General features: G+C 51.3%; 1 protein-coding gene across 1 annotated transcript in view; it reads left to right on the top strand.

The window, feature by feature from the left end:
* Window positions 1–17,761, top strand: part of LOC144728295 (EF-hand domain-containing protein D2-like) — an 86,848-nt gene that overhangs the window by 29,522 nt on the left and 39,565 nt on the right. The window contains exons 2-3 of the mRNA XM_078607614.1: window positions 5,918–6,065; window positions 16,830–16,964. Of these exons, the coding sequence (XP_078463740.1) occupies window positions 5,918–6,065; window positions 16,830–16,964 (283 nt within the window). The remainder of the gene's footprint in view (window positions 1–5,917; window positions 6,066–16,829; window positions 16,965–17,761) is intronic.

The following is a 17,761-nucleotide window of genomic DNA, read 5'->3' as shown; positions in this document are numbered from 1 at the left end:
AATACAATTATTTCCACTTTACAGGGAGGTCAATGGCGGTTATCCTCTGGATGGACTCGGCCCCTACCATGTAAATGTGGAATTTATAACACTGGCTTAGGCAGGGGTGCAAGGACCTACTTGAACGGGGTTGCCGTGCAAGATCCTACTGTGGGCCCCCATCCCTTCTCCCGACTCACTTTTACTGAAATAGCTGCGGATGGTTTTAACCCGTATACAATAACTAGCCTTTTGCCCGTCCATGGACGGGTGTATTGCAGTAAATCGGAAACTTGCAAGCGAAAAGCAGACCATGACGTGATATTCATTGCATTAATGCGCGTGCAATTTGTAAGGGCGCGGTGACACAGACCTATTTCTTTCTAAGGTTATAATCCCTTGTTCATCATGACGTCCTTTTTACTTTGATTTCTCAACAGCGTTACAGAGATCGCGTGATGTGAGGGTTCTGCCTTTGTAGTGAGGGTTGTAAGTTGACGCCGAGGAGGGGGGAGGAGGCGCCCCGGCCCCCCATGTGGAGTGACGTCAGCCGCTAATTATTATTAATGGAAGGGGGGGGTGTCCATTTGGAGGACGTCACCTTATAATGAGTTTGACTTAAAACTTTCGTGACTACAGGAATTCATGTTCTTTGGTTCTTTCGGTAAAGTCACGTCGATAGAAAAAAATATAATAAAAATAAAGTGAATAAAAATATCACGAAGTTTAGATCGCAACACAAGAGGTCGTCATCAGGCAATGATTATTAATGAGGGGGGCTGTTCGATGTGGAGTGACGTCACCTGCTCATGATTATTAATGAGGGGGGTCCATGTGGAAAACGTAATCTGTTCATGATTATTAATGAGGGGGGCATTTTGACGTGGAGTGACGTCACGAGCGTTGCACACAGACATTCTTGGCTCATTATAGTAGGTAATAATAATGGGGGGGGGGGGTGTCCATTTGTAGGACGTCACCTGCTCATGATTATTAATGAGGTGGGCTGTTCGATGTTGAGTGACATCACTTGCGCATGATTATTAGTGAGGGGGGGGGAGTTCTCCATTTTAAATGACGTCACCCGCTCATGATTATTAATGAGCAGGTGGGGGGGGGTGGCCATTTGGAGGACGTCACCTGCTCATGAACATTAATTAGGGGGGCTAGTCGATGTGGAGTGACGTCACGAGCGTTAAGGACAGACATTCCTGGGTGATTATAGTAGGTATATGCTAGGCTATAACTATATATATTATTTTAGTTGCACCGTGTATTGGAAGACAGTCTCACAGTGGAAATATTAATACAAATATTTGAAGGTACAAAACTTACAATTAAGTTATTGTGCGTCTTGCTTTCATGCGCATGTCAGTTAGCAAAGAATCGGTAAAGTCACGTCGAACCTATCTACGTGACTTTACCGAAAGACCCAAATAATATGAATTCCTGCAGTCACAAACGCTTTAAGTCAGCATCCTGGTGGTGTTCAGTAACAAACACCATCAGTATCGTCACTATATTTTACACGATGTATTTTTGGAAAATCTTTTTTTTTCATTTGTAACAATTGTTTTTTGGCATTTATGGTTAATTGTTGGGATTTCTGTGGCCGACTGGGCTCCTAGCGCTGCCACATACCCCCACCCACCCATAATTATGCCCTGGGTTCAGGGCTGTGAGCAGGAGATGAGCCGGGCCTCAATGAGCAGCCCGGACGCAAACGGGGAGGGGGAGTTGGGGGGGAGCTTCTGCGCGATCAGTCCAGGGAGGGGCCTCGTGGTAATTGGGATTCCGGTGTCCAGCAACTCACAAGAACCGAGCTGCTGCTGGGGTTGTTTTTGGTATGGAGAGCCCCCCTCGTGTCATTTTGTTTAATGTAAAAACTAAACGGTGGCCTGAGGAGAGGCCTTCGTCCAGCAGTGGATTGATCATGGCTCATGAACAGTGACGGACTGGGACTAAAATCAACCGGGGCATTTGTAAACACACCAGTCCAAATTTGGGCTATGAGCATTTTTTGGTTTAAAAAAAAAAATATTGAAATGTTTTTTGTGCGATGACAAACTGTGTCGCAGTACTCGTAGTTAAGATGTTGCGATGTGATCACGCATTAGCGGGATTTTGCCGCACGATCCTCATTGGGCCCATTTGGGGCTAGGTCAAAAAAACAAATGGGGCCGGCGAAGAGTAAAATTTGGGTCTGCTGAATATCTTGGGACTCGATGCCAGCTGAGAGCGCAAATAAGCAATGAAGCGTACACACGAGAGGTAATAAAAAAAAATATATATAACGTTTTCATTTTTTTTGCATTTGCAATTTCTCCACACAGAACGGCCGACCGGGACTGCTGCCCCTATGGGCCAGTCCGGGCCTGCTCGTGAATAATGGAAATTAGACCATCGGCGAGCAACAGGAACACTATTGGGCCGGTAATGTTGAATGAATGTCGCTCTGGGCTGTTGACAATGACGTTGCAATGCCGTCGCGTTTCTGTAAAATGGCAATGGTTTTAGTGTCCTTTTTACAGCAGCAGATTTTGACATTCACCCGCAAAAAACGGCGGTGATGGTGGCGATACGATCGGAACGTTGTGCCGAGGTGTTTGCACGCTCAGCACGGAGCCAATGCGGCCGCCTTCCCGTACACTGGAGGTCCGCGCAACCTGCAGCCCCACTGGGCGCACTAAGGCCCTGACTCACGCAGCCTTGCAAACCTCGACGGCTCTCTGGGCAGATTTCCTGGAAGTGTTCAAAGCTGTTGGGCTGCGAGGCCGAGTTATCTGTCTGGTGATGGACGCCCGGGCTCGACGCTTAACTCCGTGTTCGGCTAGGGTCTCGGCCACTCCCAAACGGCGAGCGGTGTTTATCGCAAATGACTCCGTTATGAAAACACTCGCATCCGCGCAGGAAATCCCGACCGTAACTCTCTCATTAACATTCCTGGAAAAGTGCATCCAGCGAAGCGCGGCGCGGTGAGCCCACTGCTCAAACACCCCCCCCCCCCCCAAAAAAAAAACATTCCCGACAAATCGTCTGCTCGAATTACGCTTACTGTGTTTGTCACAAAAAACGATGCCACGGGCGAAGAGAAATCGCGCTGGTCAGGGAGGAGCGAGCAATCTCGCCCTGCCAGAGGCGAAATAGGTCCAAACCAGCAGCAGCGCTCGCCTCCAAGCGCACCCGCGTCCCGTCGCTGGGTCTGCGGCTTTGCGCGCCTGAGCCGTGCAGTGATTTCGCAGACCGCAGCGGCTATCGGCAAACCAGGCAAGTTCACCAGCGCTGCGTTCAGCCTGCTAAGACGCCGAGTGTCAAAACCGAGCCAAAGTTTGCTTGTGTTAAACCAGGCGCCGGCAACCACCATAATACAAAGAGCCATTTTTTCGAATTCAGTAAAAAAAAAATTCAAGAGCCGCAATGCATGTGAATACGAGACGGTCCTTAATGTATGTATGTTGAACTTCTTTCGCACCGTACGGAGCCAACCGTGCTAATCGGAGGTGCGGGGAAAGGATGCAAGAATAAACATAAAAAAACGTCACGAAGCAGTCCTTAAAGAGTCGCAACCAGAGTCGCATTGCGTCTCTGGTTGACGATCCCCGTGTTAAAGCAATGCTGCTGCTGCTTAAAAGATGCATTCCCAGAAGGCCGTGTGGCTGATGCAATGTGTAAAACAAGACAGACGTTTGTATGCTTGAGTGGAGAAACGAATAGAGGACGGAGTTGTATCGTATACCACGTGGCTGCCCGGATCGGCCGTCGTCCGCTGCGCCGACTGCCCGCCCAGGTGACGCGACACAGCCCCAAGCTGCGGCAGCAATTGCTCCGCAGCCACTTTGATTCGAAGTGCGTGCGCCACACCGGTGGTGACACCATCGGGTCGCTATGGAGGGGGGGTCGGCTTTATCTTAACCTTGCCCACCACTTCCTTCAGCCGAAGAATATTCTGCCGGCTGAATCCGAACCTGTGTGGTTCCTTCATCACAGAGGGGCGATGTCGGGTCGTGAACGCGCAGCTGGAAAGAGGACGCTGGCATTCGTGTAATCAGTGCGTATGATGTACTGTCATGTAATCAGTAATTACACTGAAAGACGCAAAGAGGAGAAACGTGGTTTAGCGAAGGTACACAATTGATGAAAGAAAAGTAAGCGGGACTTGGGTAGGGCATAATGCGAGGCCCTACGCTGCAGCCTACTTAGCTTATGCCTAAATCGGGCACTGCTGGTACCTAACAACAACACCAGCTGTAGCACACATAATATGAATATTTATTTAATACCGGAGGAATCCGACGAGCTATGAAGCATTTTTTTCCCAGATGCCCAGTAGTTTCACAGATGTTCAGTAGGTGAGGCCTTCATCCAGCAGTGGGCTGATCATGGCAGCCAAATTGAGGGAACTGAACCACGTGGACGTCCACAGCGGAGATGGAGCGTGCCTGCGTTTATTATACAAGGGCGTGTGGCCGCCGCTCCCTGGCCAATGCTAATTGCTGGCGTGGCTGACGAGCGTATTTCCTGCGAACTCGGAAATATACACATTCTGAACTTCCCTGTAAAGCAAACAAAACGGAGACGTGAATGTTGCAACTTGTAACGTAAGGTGAACGTAACGCGAACGTGTGCAGTTCAAGCTAAGTAAGCAATCAAATTAGCCGGGTTTGTGTCTCTTGAAGAATGTGCTTTTTGTCACGGTGAGACAACTCTCGGTTGACTCATTACGTTCATGTCACCACATTCTTATGCGCTGACAATCAATACGCACGTGATACACACATGACACATACATGATTCAGCAGTAGCAGCAGTTAGTAGTTGTGCAGTAGATACATGCACTGCTGGGTGCTAATCAGACGCCTCTGCAGCAATATGGTGGTGGCTTCGCGCTCTTTGGATGTTTTTGAAGAGCGATATTCATTCTTTAGTGGCGCTTTATTTGCAGGGTGCCATTGAATGGGATGGAATTATTGGCTCTGCTCTGCTTTTCTCTGGGACTGTACGTTTTAATTGTCATCCCCAGGGAAAGGGTGTGTGGATACATTTGCTTTTCCCTGAGACTGTGGGTTTGAATTGTCCATCCCCAGGGAAGGGGTGGATTGATAAATGTATCCTCCTGCTTACTCTCCTGTTTAGTTCGTTGTCCTTCCCCCGTACCTCCGATTAGCGCGGCTGGCTACGTAGGGTGCGAAAGAAGGTCAACATAAATACATACAAACTGCTTGTCCCTTTAAACTTTCCCAGCTAATCACCTTTCACCCCTCCTCCTGCTAACCCCCACTCAGTTGAGTTTTCGGTGTTCCCACTGACCTCATCCCCTCATCGCTCATGTAATGGAGTGCCACGGTGGCGAGATGATAACTACCTCGCCTGGTATATCGGCAGTCGTGGGTTCGAATCCGACGTTGACGTCTGCTGTGTATATTTGGAGTTTGCATGCTCTCTCCATGGATTTTTATCCACGTGTGATTTTTTCCCTGGGTCAACCGGTTTTTCCTCTACATTTAGAAACATGTATTTAAAGTATTTGGCCGCTATAAATTTCCACGTGATATGCCACTTCGTTGAGCTATCATGTGTGGCCAGGTCGCTTCTGAAAGAGAGCTGTATGGCTCAGTGGGCTTTACCTGTAAAAATAAAAATAGTCAGGCCGAGAGAGGTGGGCAATGTTATTTGTGAGTTATGCACACGCCCGGGCTTGTTCTGTATTGGCAACGGCCAGAATGGCGACCCCGGTAATTGTTATCGCCGTGTGTGCCCAGCAACCTTTTGTGAGAGAGAAGCTGGGCGAATCCGGCAGCCGACCATTAACCACGTGCTTGCATACGGGGATGAGCGGTGAATGATGACATCTTATACGCCGATCTTTTTTGCAACGACCCCACATCTGTATGAAATGCGTGTATTTATAGATGAGCGTGATGCTCCGCTGTGCTTGCAGGCACAACTCCAGGAAGGACGGCTACATGGACCTCATGGACCTCAAATGCATGATGGAGAAACTGGGTGCCCCACAGACACACCTGGGCCTCAAGGAGATGATCGCCGAGGTGGACGAGGACTTTGATGGGCGGCTCAGCATCCGGGAGGTGAGTGCTCCGCAGTGCGGGGACTAAAGTACCACTCACTGTGCTTGATACGAGTCCATACAGTCCATAGTAGGCTAGTTTAAGCCATTTCTGATTAATATGGGTTTATACGATCCAGAGTAGGCGAGTGTCAAACCAGTGCTGATTAATGTGGGTTTATACGGTCCAGAGGAGGTTAGTGTTAAACCAGTGCTGATTAATGTGGGTTTATACGATCACTGGCAGAGCCAGTGGGAGGGGGTAGGATCATTGGGGTTTATTAGTAATAAATCGGAATTTTGCGACCCCCACGGCCACTGTGTAGCATATTATTACGTGCCAGGGACTCTATGAGATGATAGGACAATAGTCTGAGTCCATAATTGGCAATAAGTAACGGCAAAGCAGTTATAAGTGACTCAGAATTGTGCACACTTGTGTATACAGTATACGACTTCCCTGAAGGCATACCTTCAGCGAGCGTGATGCCGATCACACACAGTTCGAATTTGACCCTCGATCGATGGCTGCGCCATCGCTGCACACGCGTCGAATTAAAAGCAAGGGATAAGTCCTTACTTACTAACAACTCCTATAATTTTTCATTGATGGAGGGGTTGCCCCCCTACCTGAAAATCCTGGCTCCGCCATTGTATACGACCCATGGTTGGCTAGTGTTTAACCAATGCTGCCTGAAAAAAATCACTCCCAGAAGGCTCCGTGGCTGATGGGATGTGGAAAACAAGACTCTCAATTGCTTTACATGTTGAGACATATTTGGGGAGTAGGTGCATTGTATGCTTACTTATGTAATTGCTATGCTGTTGGGTGCAGGTCAATCTTCGCAGTTATTGCCCATACCCTCCAAGCTATACTCTCTGTGGTTGAAGCTGTTAAGGAGAGGTTTATTCATAGCGCTTTGCTTCACACCCTCCACAATATCTGAGTAAGTCTTAAACAACCATTAGCTGGCCAGGTGGCTCAGTCGCAGAGCGAGCAGCTCACGATCGGGAAGGTTACGAGTTCAAATCCTTGTTGGATGCGCCTGACTCAGCCCAAAGTCCTTCCGAGGTCGATCAAATAAGTACCACTTTGTGGGGAAGTCAACAGCCGTTGTCCTTTGGAGAGACTCTCCCCCCCCCCCTGCCATAAGAATGTGTAATATGGACATGCGCACGTCAACGCTCATTCCAACAGGAGCTCACTTTTGATGTTTTAATGGCCATTGAGTTTGGTGCTTAAATGGGTATAAACTAAAACGAAACTTTTTATTTTACCAGATAAGGCCCACTGAGCTATTTACCTCTTTTTCAGAAGCAATCTGGCTATCACAAATTATAGCCCAATGAAGTGGCTTATCATGTGAAAATGTATAGCAGCCAAATATTTTCAAAGCATGTTTCTAAATGTGGAGCGAAAAACCACACGACCACGGGGAGAACATGCAAACTCCAAATATACAGCAGGCGTCAGGGTGGGGATTGAACCCACGACCCTGCATATCAGGCAAAGTAGCTAAAATCTCGCCACTGTGGGAGCATGTGGAGAGGCAGCTCTTAGTGTGGTTTATGTCAGCCCAAATGTTTGCTTAAACGTACCACACAAATAAAAGCCATGCCACAAAGTTTGATTTTGTTTATATATTTGTAATGCGAGCAAGGATTGAGGGGGGGCGGAGTATGGGTCACGTGGGGAGTGGGTGGAGTTAGGGTCACGTGGGAGAGAGGATTTAGGGAGAGAACCGGAAGGGGAAGGGGGAGTTGAGACGGAGTGAAACAGGAGGAGGCCACGCTGGGCAGGACGGAGAGAGTGGCGCGGTCGCCACGCGGTGGGAGACGTCGACATCGTTGGCCATCGGTGTCAGACGCAGAGAGCTAGCGGCTGTGGGAGGCTAGCTGTATATGGGGCAGCAGTGAAGCTAGAGAGCGGAGCAGTGGTGTGGCTGCAAGGCGGAGCAGCAGGGAGACTGCCTATCGGAACAGCAGGGAGACTGCATATCGGAGCAGCCGAGGGGCTGTGGAGAGGTCGTTGAGAGGGACGCGGGCCTGAGCGAGACGCCGTGGTATCGGGATTCTACGAACCCAATAAAGGACAACGGAGATCGACATCTGAGAGAGAGTCCTTTATTACATTGGTGTCAGAAGTGAAACGGCATGTCAAAACAGCTCAGGAGGAAGACCGTCCCTGCACCATCTTCTGCAACATCTTCTGACGACGACCTCCCTCCAGCGGCGGCGCTACCGACGATGGAGGAGGAAAGCGGCGCGGGGACGAGCGGGGTTCCGGGCGTGCAGGATGTGGCCGCCTTGGTGGGCCCATCCGCGCGACTGGACGCTGACGACGGATGGCGACAGGTGGCGGCGCAACTGGAGGCGCTGAAGACGGTGTTGGCACAATTGTGCATCCTTGTGATGCCGGCGACGACTTCGGGGAGGCCCGGCGGGGAACAACGGGCCGGGGCCTTGCCGTCGCCATCAGCCCTCTCGACCACGCGGCACGAAGACGCCATCTTGGGCGTGGCTGAGGAGGAACGGCGGGAAGCCGCCATCTTGCGCCCTCCGCCGCGGGAAGCCGCCATCTTGCACACGTTGCGGAGTGACGCCATCTTGTCGTTGCCGCGCGTGTCACCATCGGAGGAGGACGGCGGAGCAAGAACCCGCAGCTGTCATTTAACAACGGTCAAAGAATTCTCCATCGGCGGCGATTGGAGCGCATTCGCCTGCCGGTTTCAAGCGGCCGTACGCTCCGCCAAATGGACGGACGCGGAGGCCCTGGAAGTCCTACCAACACTTCTCGACGACGAGTCCATCCGGTTCTTCCGCTCCATCAAGGCCGACAAGAAGAAGACGCTACAGGGTGTCTTCGAGGAAATGGCGGATGCGTACGAGCCTCCGGACGATGCCCATCGTAGATTTGTTCAGCGCCAACGAGCACCTGATGAATCGCCGGTGGTTTTCAGAGGCGCAGTTCTGGAACTGTCGATGGCGGCATACCCCGAGACGGAGCCGGATTTGTTGGAGCCCCTTGTGTTGGGCAAGATGCTGGAATTGTCTAGAGCCCTGGGGATCCCCATGCCGGTGTGCAGCCATGATAAATTGACGTCCCGTGCTGCGGCTAAGTGCTTGGACGCTCAATTTAATTTCCGACGCTGGAAGCAGGTGTCGGCCTGGACGGGGGGCCCCATCGTTGAAGGCGGTGCTACAGGGTGGGATCCTAAGGAGGCGGTCTACGTTCCTGACAACAAGGGTCCGCAGGAGTTGACGGCCGCCTCCGCCCAGTGGCCTGCTCGGGAGGGGACGGGGCCGAAGTCCGGCCCGCCGGCGCGAGAGCGTCGGGACAGAGGGGGTGCCGCGCGCCGGAACGACGTGGAGTGTTTCCGCTGCGGCCATAAGGGCCACTTCACCAGGGACTGTTGGGCTCGCATCCCGGGGCCGCCCCAGCAGGAGGCCTCGACCACGGACGTCGCGCGAAAAGACCCGCCAGGACAGGCAAGTCGGTGCGCATCAGACACCCGGCAAGGCCTGTCACCTCATGCATCACCATCGCCGCGCGGTCCGTGTGTCGTTAACAACGAGGTGCCTCCGATTGACCCGTGTCGCTCGCTGACGCAATGGCGCCGATTGGCACGGAGGGTGGTTGCGGCCGCTACGGGGTCGTCCACGGTACCGGGTTCTATTCAGGGGGTCGAGGTGCGTATTTTGGTGGACTCCGGTGCGTCCGCGACCATTATTTCGGATGTCATTTTCCATCTTTTGGGCATTCCGCCAGGTAGAGTGCGAGTGGTTTATGATTCATGCATAGCGGCGAATGGGGGAAGTATGGGCATTGTGGGCCAGGTGGACGCCAACATATCCATTGGGGGGTTGTCGGCTTCAGGGACCGTTTTGATCTCTAGGTCCCTCGCGGTACCCTGTTTGTTGGGGACTGATTTCCTGGAAAAAATGCCCATTCAAATACGGGTTGATCAAAACTGCATTGATTTACCAGGGGGGCGCAAAATTTCGTTCCTACCGTTACCATGGGGCCGGCCTGCCCCTGTTTGCCAGGTGCAGGCGCTGTCCGAAGTATCTGTTGACATTCCACCTGGTTCGCAGATGCTTATCCCGTTGAGATATCGGAAGCCAGTACCTGGCGTTGAGGGAGCGGCGGGGGTTCTGTTATCGCCATCCACGGCTATAACGGGCGGCTCGGTGCTGGTTGGGGCACAAACGATTGTCCGGCCGGGCTAGCCCCCGTTCTTACAGGTGCTAAATGGGAGTGCGGAGAATGTCAGTGTCCGGGCCGGAACGGTTGTGGCTCACGCCACGACCGCGTTCACGACCCATGACAACCAGGTCCGCCGGGACATGGTAGGGGGGGTTTCGGGGCCTACGGGGCAGGATGACCGTTGGGTTGCCGAGTTATGCGGGGAGAATTCATCCCTGACCGGAGAACAACGGTCCGCGCTTCACGCGCTGTTGCTAAGTTATTCCGACGTGTTCAGCTCGGATGATTTTGACTTGGGACGCACCTCCCTGCTTTCCCACCACATTGATACGGGGTATGCCACTCCGATTCGGTTGAACTCGCATCGGTTGAGCCCGACGGAGCGGGATCAGGTTCGCGGTGCAGTGGAGGACATGCTAGCCGCTGACATAATATCCCCGTCTAACAGTCCATGGGGCGCGCCGGTAGTCCTTGTGAAGAAGAAGGATGGGAAACTGCCATTTTGCGTCGATTTTCGAAAATTTAACAAGGTGTCCGTCGCAGACGCGTACCCCCTGCCGCGTATGGATGATTCCCTCAATGCGTTGTCTGGGGCGAAGTTTTTTTCAACGCTGGATCTTTCTTTGGGATTCTGGCAGCTTCCCCTCGACGAGTCCTCAAGGGAATAGACGGCTTTCCGTACGCCGCAGGGACTGTTTCAGTTTAATTGCCTTCTGATGGGCTTGAATGCGGCCCCCGCCACTTTTCAGCGGTTGATGGATCTGGTGTTAACGGGTCTGCAGTGGGAGACATGTTTGATTTATTTAGACGATGTCATCGTCTTTAGCCGCACATTTGACGAACATTTGCAGAGATTGGAGACGGTTTTTGCTAGGATGCGCTCCGCCAATTTAAAATTCAAACCGAAAAAGTGTCACCTACTGCAACGATCCGTGCGTTATTTGGGACACATAGTCAGTGCGGACGGGGTGGCCACGGACCCGGAGAAGACGGCGTGCGTCCGCAACTGGCCAACCCCGGCCTCGGTTGGGGACGTACGTCGCTTCCTGGAGTTCGCCTCATACTATCGCAGGTTCGTTCCAAACTTTGCTATGATCGCTAGGCCCTTGCACCTCCTTACGGGTAAGGGTCAAAGGTTCAGTTGGGGTCCGCCGGAGGAAGCGGCGTTTGAGGGCCTACGCGATCGGTTGGCGACGGCGCCGACATTGGACTATCCGGATTTTGATCGACCTTTTATTCTGGATACGGACGCTAGTGACACTGGGATCGGGGCCGTTCTGTCACAGTCCAAGGGCGGCGTAGAACGCGTGGTAGCCTACGGTAGCCGTGTACTGTCCCCGGCAGAAACCCGTTACTGCGTTACTCGCCGCAAACTATTGGCTATTGTCTATTTTCTCCGCCAATATCGGCCGTATCTTTACGGCCGGTCGTTTATTGTGCGCACGAACCATGCGGCTCTGCAATATGCCCTGAGGGTTGAGCAACCATCTGGCCAACTGGCACGATGGTTGGAGACCCTGCAGGAATTTTCCTTCGACATACAATATCGGAGGGGGTCGCGTCACGCGAATGCGGACGCACTCTCAAGATTACCGCAGGGGTCCCCTTGCGCTTGCGCGTCGGGTACGAATAGGTGTACGCCGGTTCAGCTACCCCCTCGGCTTGTCGTGTCAGCTGTCGAGGTGCCTGGGGCTCCGGTGTGCCCAGGACCGGCCGATGGGGTTCTGAACCTGCCGCGCTCGGTATGGATTCGCGAACAATTGCTTGACGACTCGTTGGGGGCTTTATGGAGTCGGGCTGCGAAGGGAGCGGGGAGATTGCTGTCCAGTGGGACGCCGGGGGCCGCTCTCTGGGATGGTTTGCTTATGTGGAGGGAGGGATTGCATGACCGCTGGCATCTGGTAGTACCATCGTCGTAACGGTACGAATTTATTCGGACTCTGCACGGCGACACTTTATTACATCTCGGGGTGCAGAAGACTTTGTTAACATTGCAGTGAGACTACTTCTGGCACGGCATGACGACGGATGTCGTCGGACACATTCGGGCATGTCCCGAGTGTGCCCGGCGGAAGCCGCCTAAAAACCCTTACGTGCCGCCAGTGCAGTCTATACAAGTGTCTCGAATCAACGAGTTGGTGGCGCTGGATATTTTGGGACCTTTCCTGCCATCCGCTAGGAGTAATAAATATTTGCTGGTCGGGGTGGAATATCTTTCCCGTTGGCCGATGGCTTGGCCCTTACCCGACCAGTCAGCGGCGTCTATCACGGACGCCTTCCTATTTGGATATGTGATGGACAAAGGGGCGCCGGAGAGGCTACTCACGGATCAAGGGCGAAATTTTTCTTCAAAATTGTTGGCGGAAGTGTGCGCTGCTCTGGGAACCAAGAAGGTTCGTACGTCTCCTTACCACCCACAGACGGATGGCATGGTGGAACGCCTTAATCGGACGCTGTTGGCCATGCTATGTCACACGGTTGACGAGAAACAAGCTGATTGGGACTTGCATATACCTGGGGTACTCTCCGCGTATCGGATGACGCCTCATGCGTCCACTGGGTATTCTCCATTTTTTCTAATGTACGGCCGCGAGAATGTGCCACCGGTGGAAGTACAGCTGGGTACGGGGGCGAAGGGTCCTGTTAAACCTCTCCCCGCATACATTCAGGACACTGTTCGACGCGTCGCCGAGGCACGGGAGGGGGCCCGATTGGCTACTGCCAAGACTCAGGTGCGAAACGAGCGTTGCGCCCGGCGCTCGACCGGTACATGCCCCTGGCGAGTGGGGGACATGGCATGGCAGCACTGCCCGCAAGTGCGGCCGGGGACCTCCCCTAAGCTTCACAAATCATGGCAGGGGCCGGTTAAGCTTATTGAAGTCCCTAACCCGCAATCCGCACGGGTTCGGTTCGGATCGCGGTGCTGGTACGTTCATACGTCTAGGTTGAAGCCCTACGTGGCCCCGCGGACGGATGCGTCATCCCCTGATGTTGCCTTGCCGGTGTCTGTTGCACCCGACGCACCTCTGCCCTTGCCTGTTGACTCTGCAAGCGCGCCTGTCGTGCCTTCTACAGACGAACCAGCCGTGACGCAGGCGGATGTGGCGAATCCTGCTCTGGGTGGGCCTACCACGGCGATGGGGCCACTTGACCCCGCTGCCCCTCCAACCCCACCACAGACACGGTTGCCAGAGACCCCAGACTTGGGTCTCCCTGGGGAACGGGACCTTGGCGTTGACGGGCCTCCAACAGCGGCGGGCGGTTTTACTCCCGTCAATCTTAAAACCCCATCGCGTTCTCGGTCTGTGGGGGGACCGCCGCCCGTTCATGACGGGCCAGCGACCCGCACGCGTTCCAAATCCCTTTCCTTTCGTTGATTGATATTGTTCTTGTTGTTCTTGTTATCGTTGTTATATTCTCCGTTGTCCAGTGATGCCAGATGGTTCCAATATTGCTCGCATTATTTTATTATATTAATTGCAGCCGGGGATGGCTGGGTTTTCATTAGGGGGGGGGTCGTGTAATGCGAGCAAGGATTGAGGGGGGGCAGAGTCTGGGTCACGTGGGGAGTGGGTGGAGTTAGGGTCACGTGGGAGAGAGGATTTAGGGAGAGAACCGGAAGGGGAAGGGGGAGTTGAGACGGAGTGAAACAGGAGGAGGCCACGCTGGGCAGGACGGAGAGAGTGGCACGGTCGCCACGCGGTGGGAGACGTCGACATCGTTAGCCATCGGTGTCAGACGCAGAGAGCTAGCGGCTGTGGGAGGCTAGCTGTATATGGGGCAGCAGTGAAGCTAGAGAGCAGAGCAGCGGTGTGGCTACAAGGCGGAGCAGCAGGGAGACTGCCTAACGGAGCAGCAGGGAGACTGCATATCGGAGCAGCCGAGGGGCTGTGGAGAGGTCGTTGAGAGGGACGCGGGCCTGAGCGAGACACCGTGGTATCGGGATTCTACGAACCCAATAAAGGACAACGGAGATCGACATCTGAGAGAGAGTCTTTGATTACATATTTAAGTAATTTGTTTACTGTGCCTCTACTTTGCATTTGTATCGTGTTTTGTATTCATAATCAACGTTTTTGGGTTCAGATCGCGTTATTTATAAATGTGTCGTAACCCTCCACCACCCGACACGGCCAATCAGTAAAAAAGTGTCACGTTGACAAAAGACAAATTAGTTCACTGCTTTAGCCCACCGGTGTGTTGAAGCGCGAAACCACAACATTTACAATTTGAGTACGACGTTTCGCTGGTAATTGCATCCAGCATCATCGGGCAATTCGCCAGAATGGTAAGGCTCTGCTCTGTCTCCCGTTCTTATATAGAGCAGCAGCAGCAGGGCGACGTCATCATTAACTCATCAGGTGCAAAGATTTGAGGGGGGAGTTATTGTAATTATATACTAGATTAGTAATCAGGCTATTGTTACGATGCGAGTTGTAAATTAGTAATCATTTGGAATGTGTTTTATTGTGATTATGCTACATTAGTAATCAGTTAGTGTTTGTTTCCCTTATAAGGAATTTTAATGTATGTTATTTAATAATACGCTTCCAGGCCGCACTAAGCCTGTAGCTGTCTGAGCGATTAAAGTTATTTCTGTTTCTCTCAATTTCAATCGATTCTCTAATTAGTCTTTGCCAGTAGTAACTAGTTTTACACAGCACTTCAACGTTGTCAAAATCAATTGAGTGTCCCTGTTGGCATGCATGTTCTGCCACTGCCGACAGTTGTGTTTGTGATAATTTAATATTTCTCTGGTGTTCTTTTAGTCTTACAATAACGTTACGCCCTGTCTGTCCAATATAGCATCTGCCACATACACAATTAATCCGATATACACCTTCTGTTGATAATTTAGGTAATTCGTCTTTAGTGCACGTTACTAGTTGTTGAATTTTGTGTACTGTACTAAATCTTACTGTAATGTTTTGCTTTTGCAAAACACGGGCTAATTTGTCAGTTACTCCTGAGATAAATGGTATTTTTATTGTTTTAATAATCTGATCGCTTTCAGCAGTGTTGCTTTGCGATCGTGATTTGGCATTCAGTGCTCTGTTAATTTGAGCATTATTGTAGCCATTCTGTCTTAGTGCTTCTTTAACATGTTTAATCTCTCTCACTAGACTTTCACCATCTGACACTGTTTTAGCCCGATGTATGAGCGTCTTGATAAGAGAGGATTTCTGAGCTGGGTGATGATGCGAATCTGCATTCAGATAGGCATCAGTGTGCGTTTGCTTTCTGTAAACGCTGTGTGTTATGTTACCATTTAGGCCATGCCCAAGTAAAATATCCAGGAACGGGAGTGTGTTATTCACCTCCATTTCCATGGTGAACTGAATGGCCGGGTTTTGTGCATTGAGATGATTTAGAAAATCGTTAAGTGTATCTTTACCATGTGGCCAGACAACCAAAGTGTCATCCACATATCTAAACCAAAAGGATGGTTTTAATGTGCTCGAGGCAAGTGCTCTGGTTTCAAAGTTTTCCATGTACAAATTTGCTATAGCAGGAGATAAAGGAGAGCCCATTGCTGCTCCCTCCCTTTGTTTAAAGAATTCGCCTCTCCATAAGAAGTAAGTGTTATTTAAACAATGGTCTGCGAGTTTCGGAATATCTTTTGGTAAACCTGTATTCTTTACCAGTGTATCAAGTAATTTAAGCGACTCGCTCACTGGAACCTTAGTGAATAGCGAAATCACATCAAAACTCACCAAAATATCATTAGGGTTAAGTTTAATATCTTTGATAATATTCACAAGATGTTCTGAATTTCTTATGAATGATGATGTCCTACCGATGTAAGGCTGTATTTGTTTAGTTACATATTTTGCTAATTTATATGTGGCAGAGCCAATTGTACTGACTATGGGTCGTAAAGGGATGCCGATTTTATGGATCTTTGGTAGCCCATACAGTCTATGTGGTTTTGAAGCCCTTGGCTTAATTAGGAATTGCTCATTTTTTGGGATTAATGAATTTGCAATGATTGCAGTAGTCTTACGTTCCAACGTATTAGTTGGATCTCGTTTAATTTTAATGTAGGTACTTTCCTCTAATAAATCTTTAATTTTATTATCACAGCAGAGCCTCACCATTCTGGCGAATTGCCCGATGATGCTGGATGCAATTACCAGCGAAACGTCGTACTCAAATTGTAAATGTTGTGGTTTCGCGCTTCAACACACCGGTGGGCTAAAGCAATTTGTCTTTTGTCAACGTGACACTTTTTTACTGATTGGCCGTGTCGGGTGGTGGAGGGTTACGACACATTTATAAATAACGCGATCTAAACCCAAAAACGTTGATTATGAATAATATTGGTCGCGAAAGCCTACGTGTTAAAGTGTTTTGTATTGTTGTCATGTTCTGACCTCGCCCCTACTGGACATCTGTAAAAAAGAGCTTTATAGTTAATTGGATCCCACCAGTATACATATTTTGATTCTGTATGTATGTACTTGTGTTGAACTTCTGTCACACCATACGTAGCCAACCGTGCCAATCGGAGGTGCGAGGGGAACATCAAAAACGGTCCCAACCACCCCGTCGTGTTTCCTCTCATCCCCTCCTGTACAGTTCCTGCTGATTTTCCACAAAGCAGCGGCCGGGGAGCTGCAGGAGGAGAGCGGGCTGCTGGCGCTCGCTCGCCTCTCGGAGATCGACGTCTCCGCCGAGGGAGTCAAGGGAGCCAAGAACTTCTTCGAAGCCAAGGTGTGGGTCAGGGAATCATGCTCCCGACCGCTGCGTGGGTTGTCGGCGCACTGTGTCTGAGCTTGCGCTTCTCATCGCCGCCTGCGTTGTCGGCGTGTTGTGTCTGGGCTCGTGCTCCCAACCGCCGTGTCGGTTGCCGGCATGCTATGCCGGGGGGGTCGTGACCCCCCGGGTCCCGGGAAAGCCAGTGCACGGTGCACGCCTCCACGGCTCCTCTGCTCTGATGGGGGTACCAACTTTCTCTCCGCCTTTTTGTTCCTCACAACGAAGAATCAGTTCGGAACGCTCGCAGAGCAACGTAAAATTTTTGCATTGGAGAACAGCCCCATAGGAAACGGTGTCGTTCCAATTTGGTATATGTCAATGATTTGGGTGTTTTTGGTTGTCGAGGGTATAGTTGAGTAATGACAGCAACCCCATGGAAACCAGATTCGTTTGATGTCATTGTATGTGTAATGTAGTAACTCGGTGGGAGACGACTTCACGGGTAGCACACTCTTTATTTCACCAAACTCGTTCACAGGTGACTAACACCCACTTAGTATCTCGGGTGACAAACACCCACTTAGCTACCCTGGCGACTAACGCCCACTGAGCTACTCGGGTGACCAACACCCACTTAGCTACCCTGGCGACTAACGCCCACTGAGCTACTCGGGTGACCAACACCCACTTAGCTACTCGGCGACTAACGCCCACTGAGCTACTCGGGTGACCAACACCCACTTAGCTACCCTGGCGACTAACGCCCACTGAGCTACTCGGGTGACCAACACCCACTTAGCTACTCTGGCGAC

The sequence above is a fragment of the Lampetra planeri genome, chromosome 28, assembly GCF_965212315.1.
Source record: "Lampetra planeri chromosome 28, kcLamPlan1.2.h2, whole genome shotgun sequence".
Taxonomy (NCBI): Eukaryota; Metazoa; Chordata; class Hyperoartia; order Petromyzontiformes; family Petromyzontidae; genus Lampetra; species Lampetra planeri.
The sequence above is the reverse complement of the archived record's forward strand: the minus strand, read 5'-3'. Positions and strand labels throughout refer to the sequence as shown.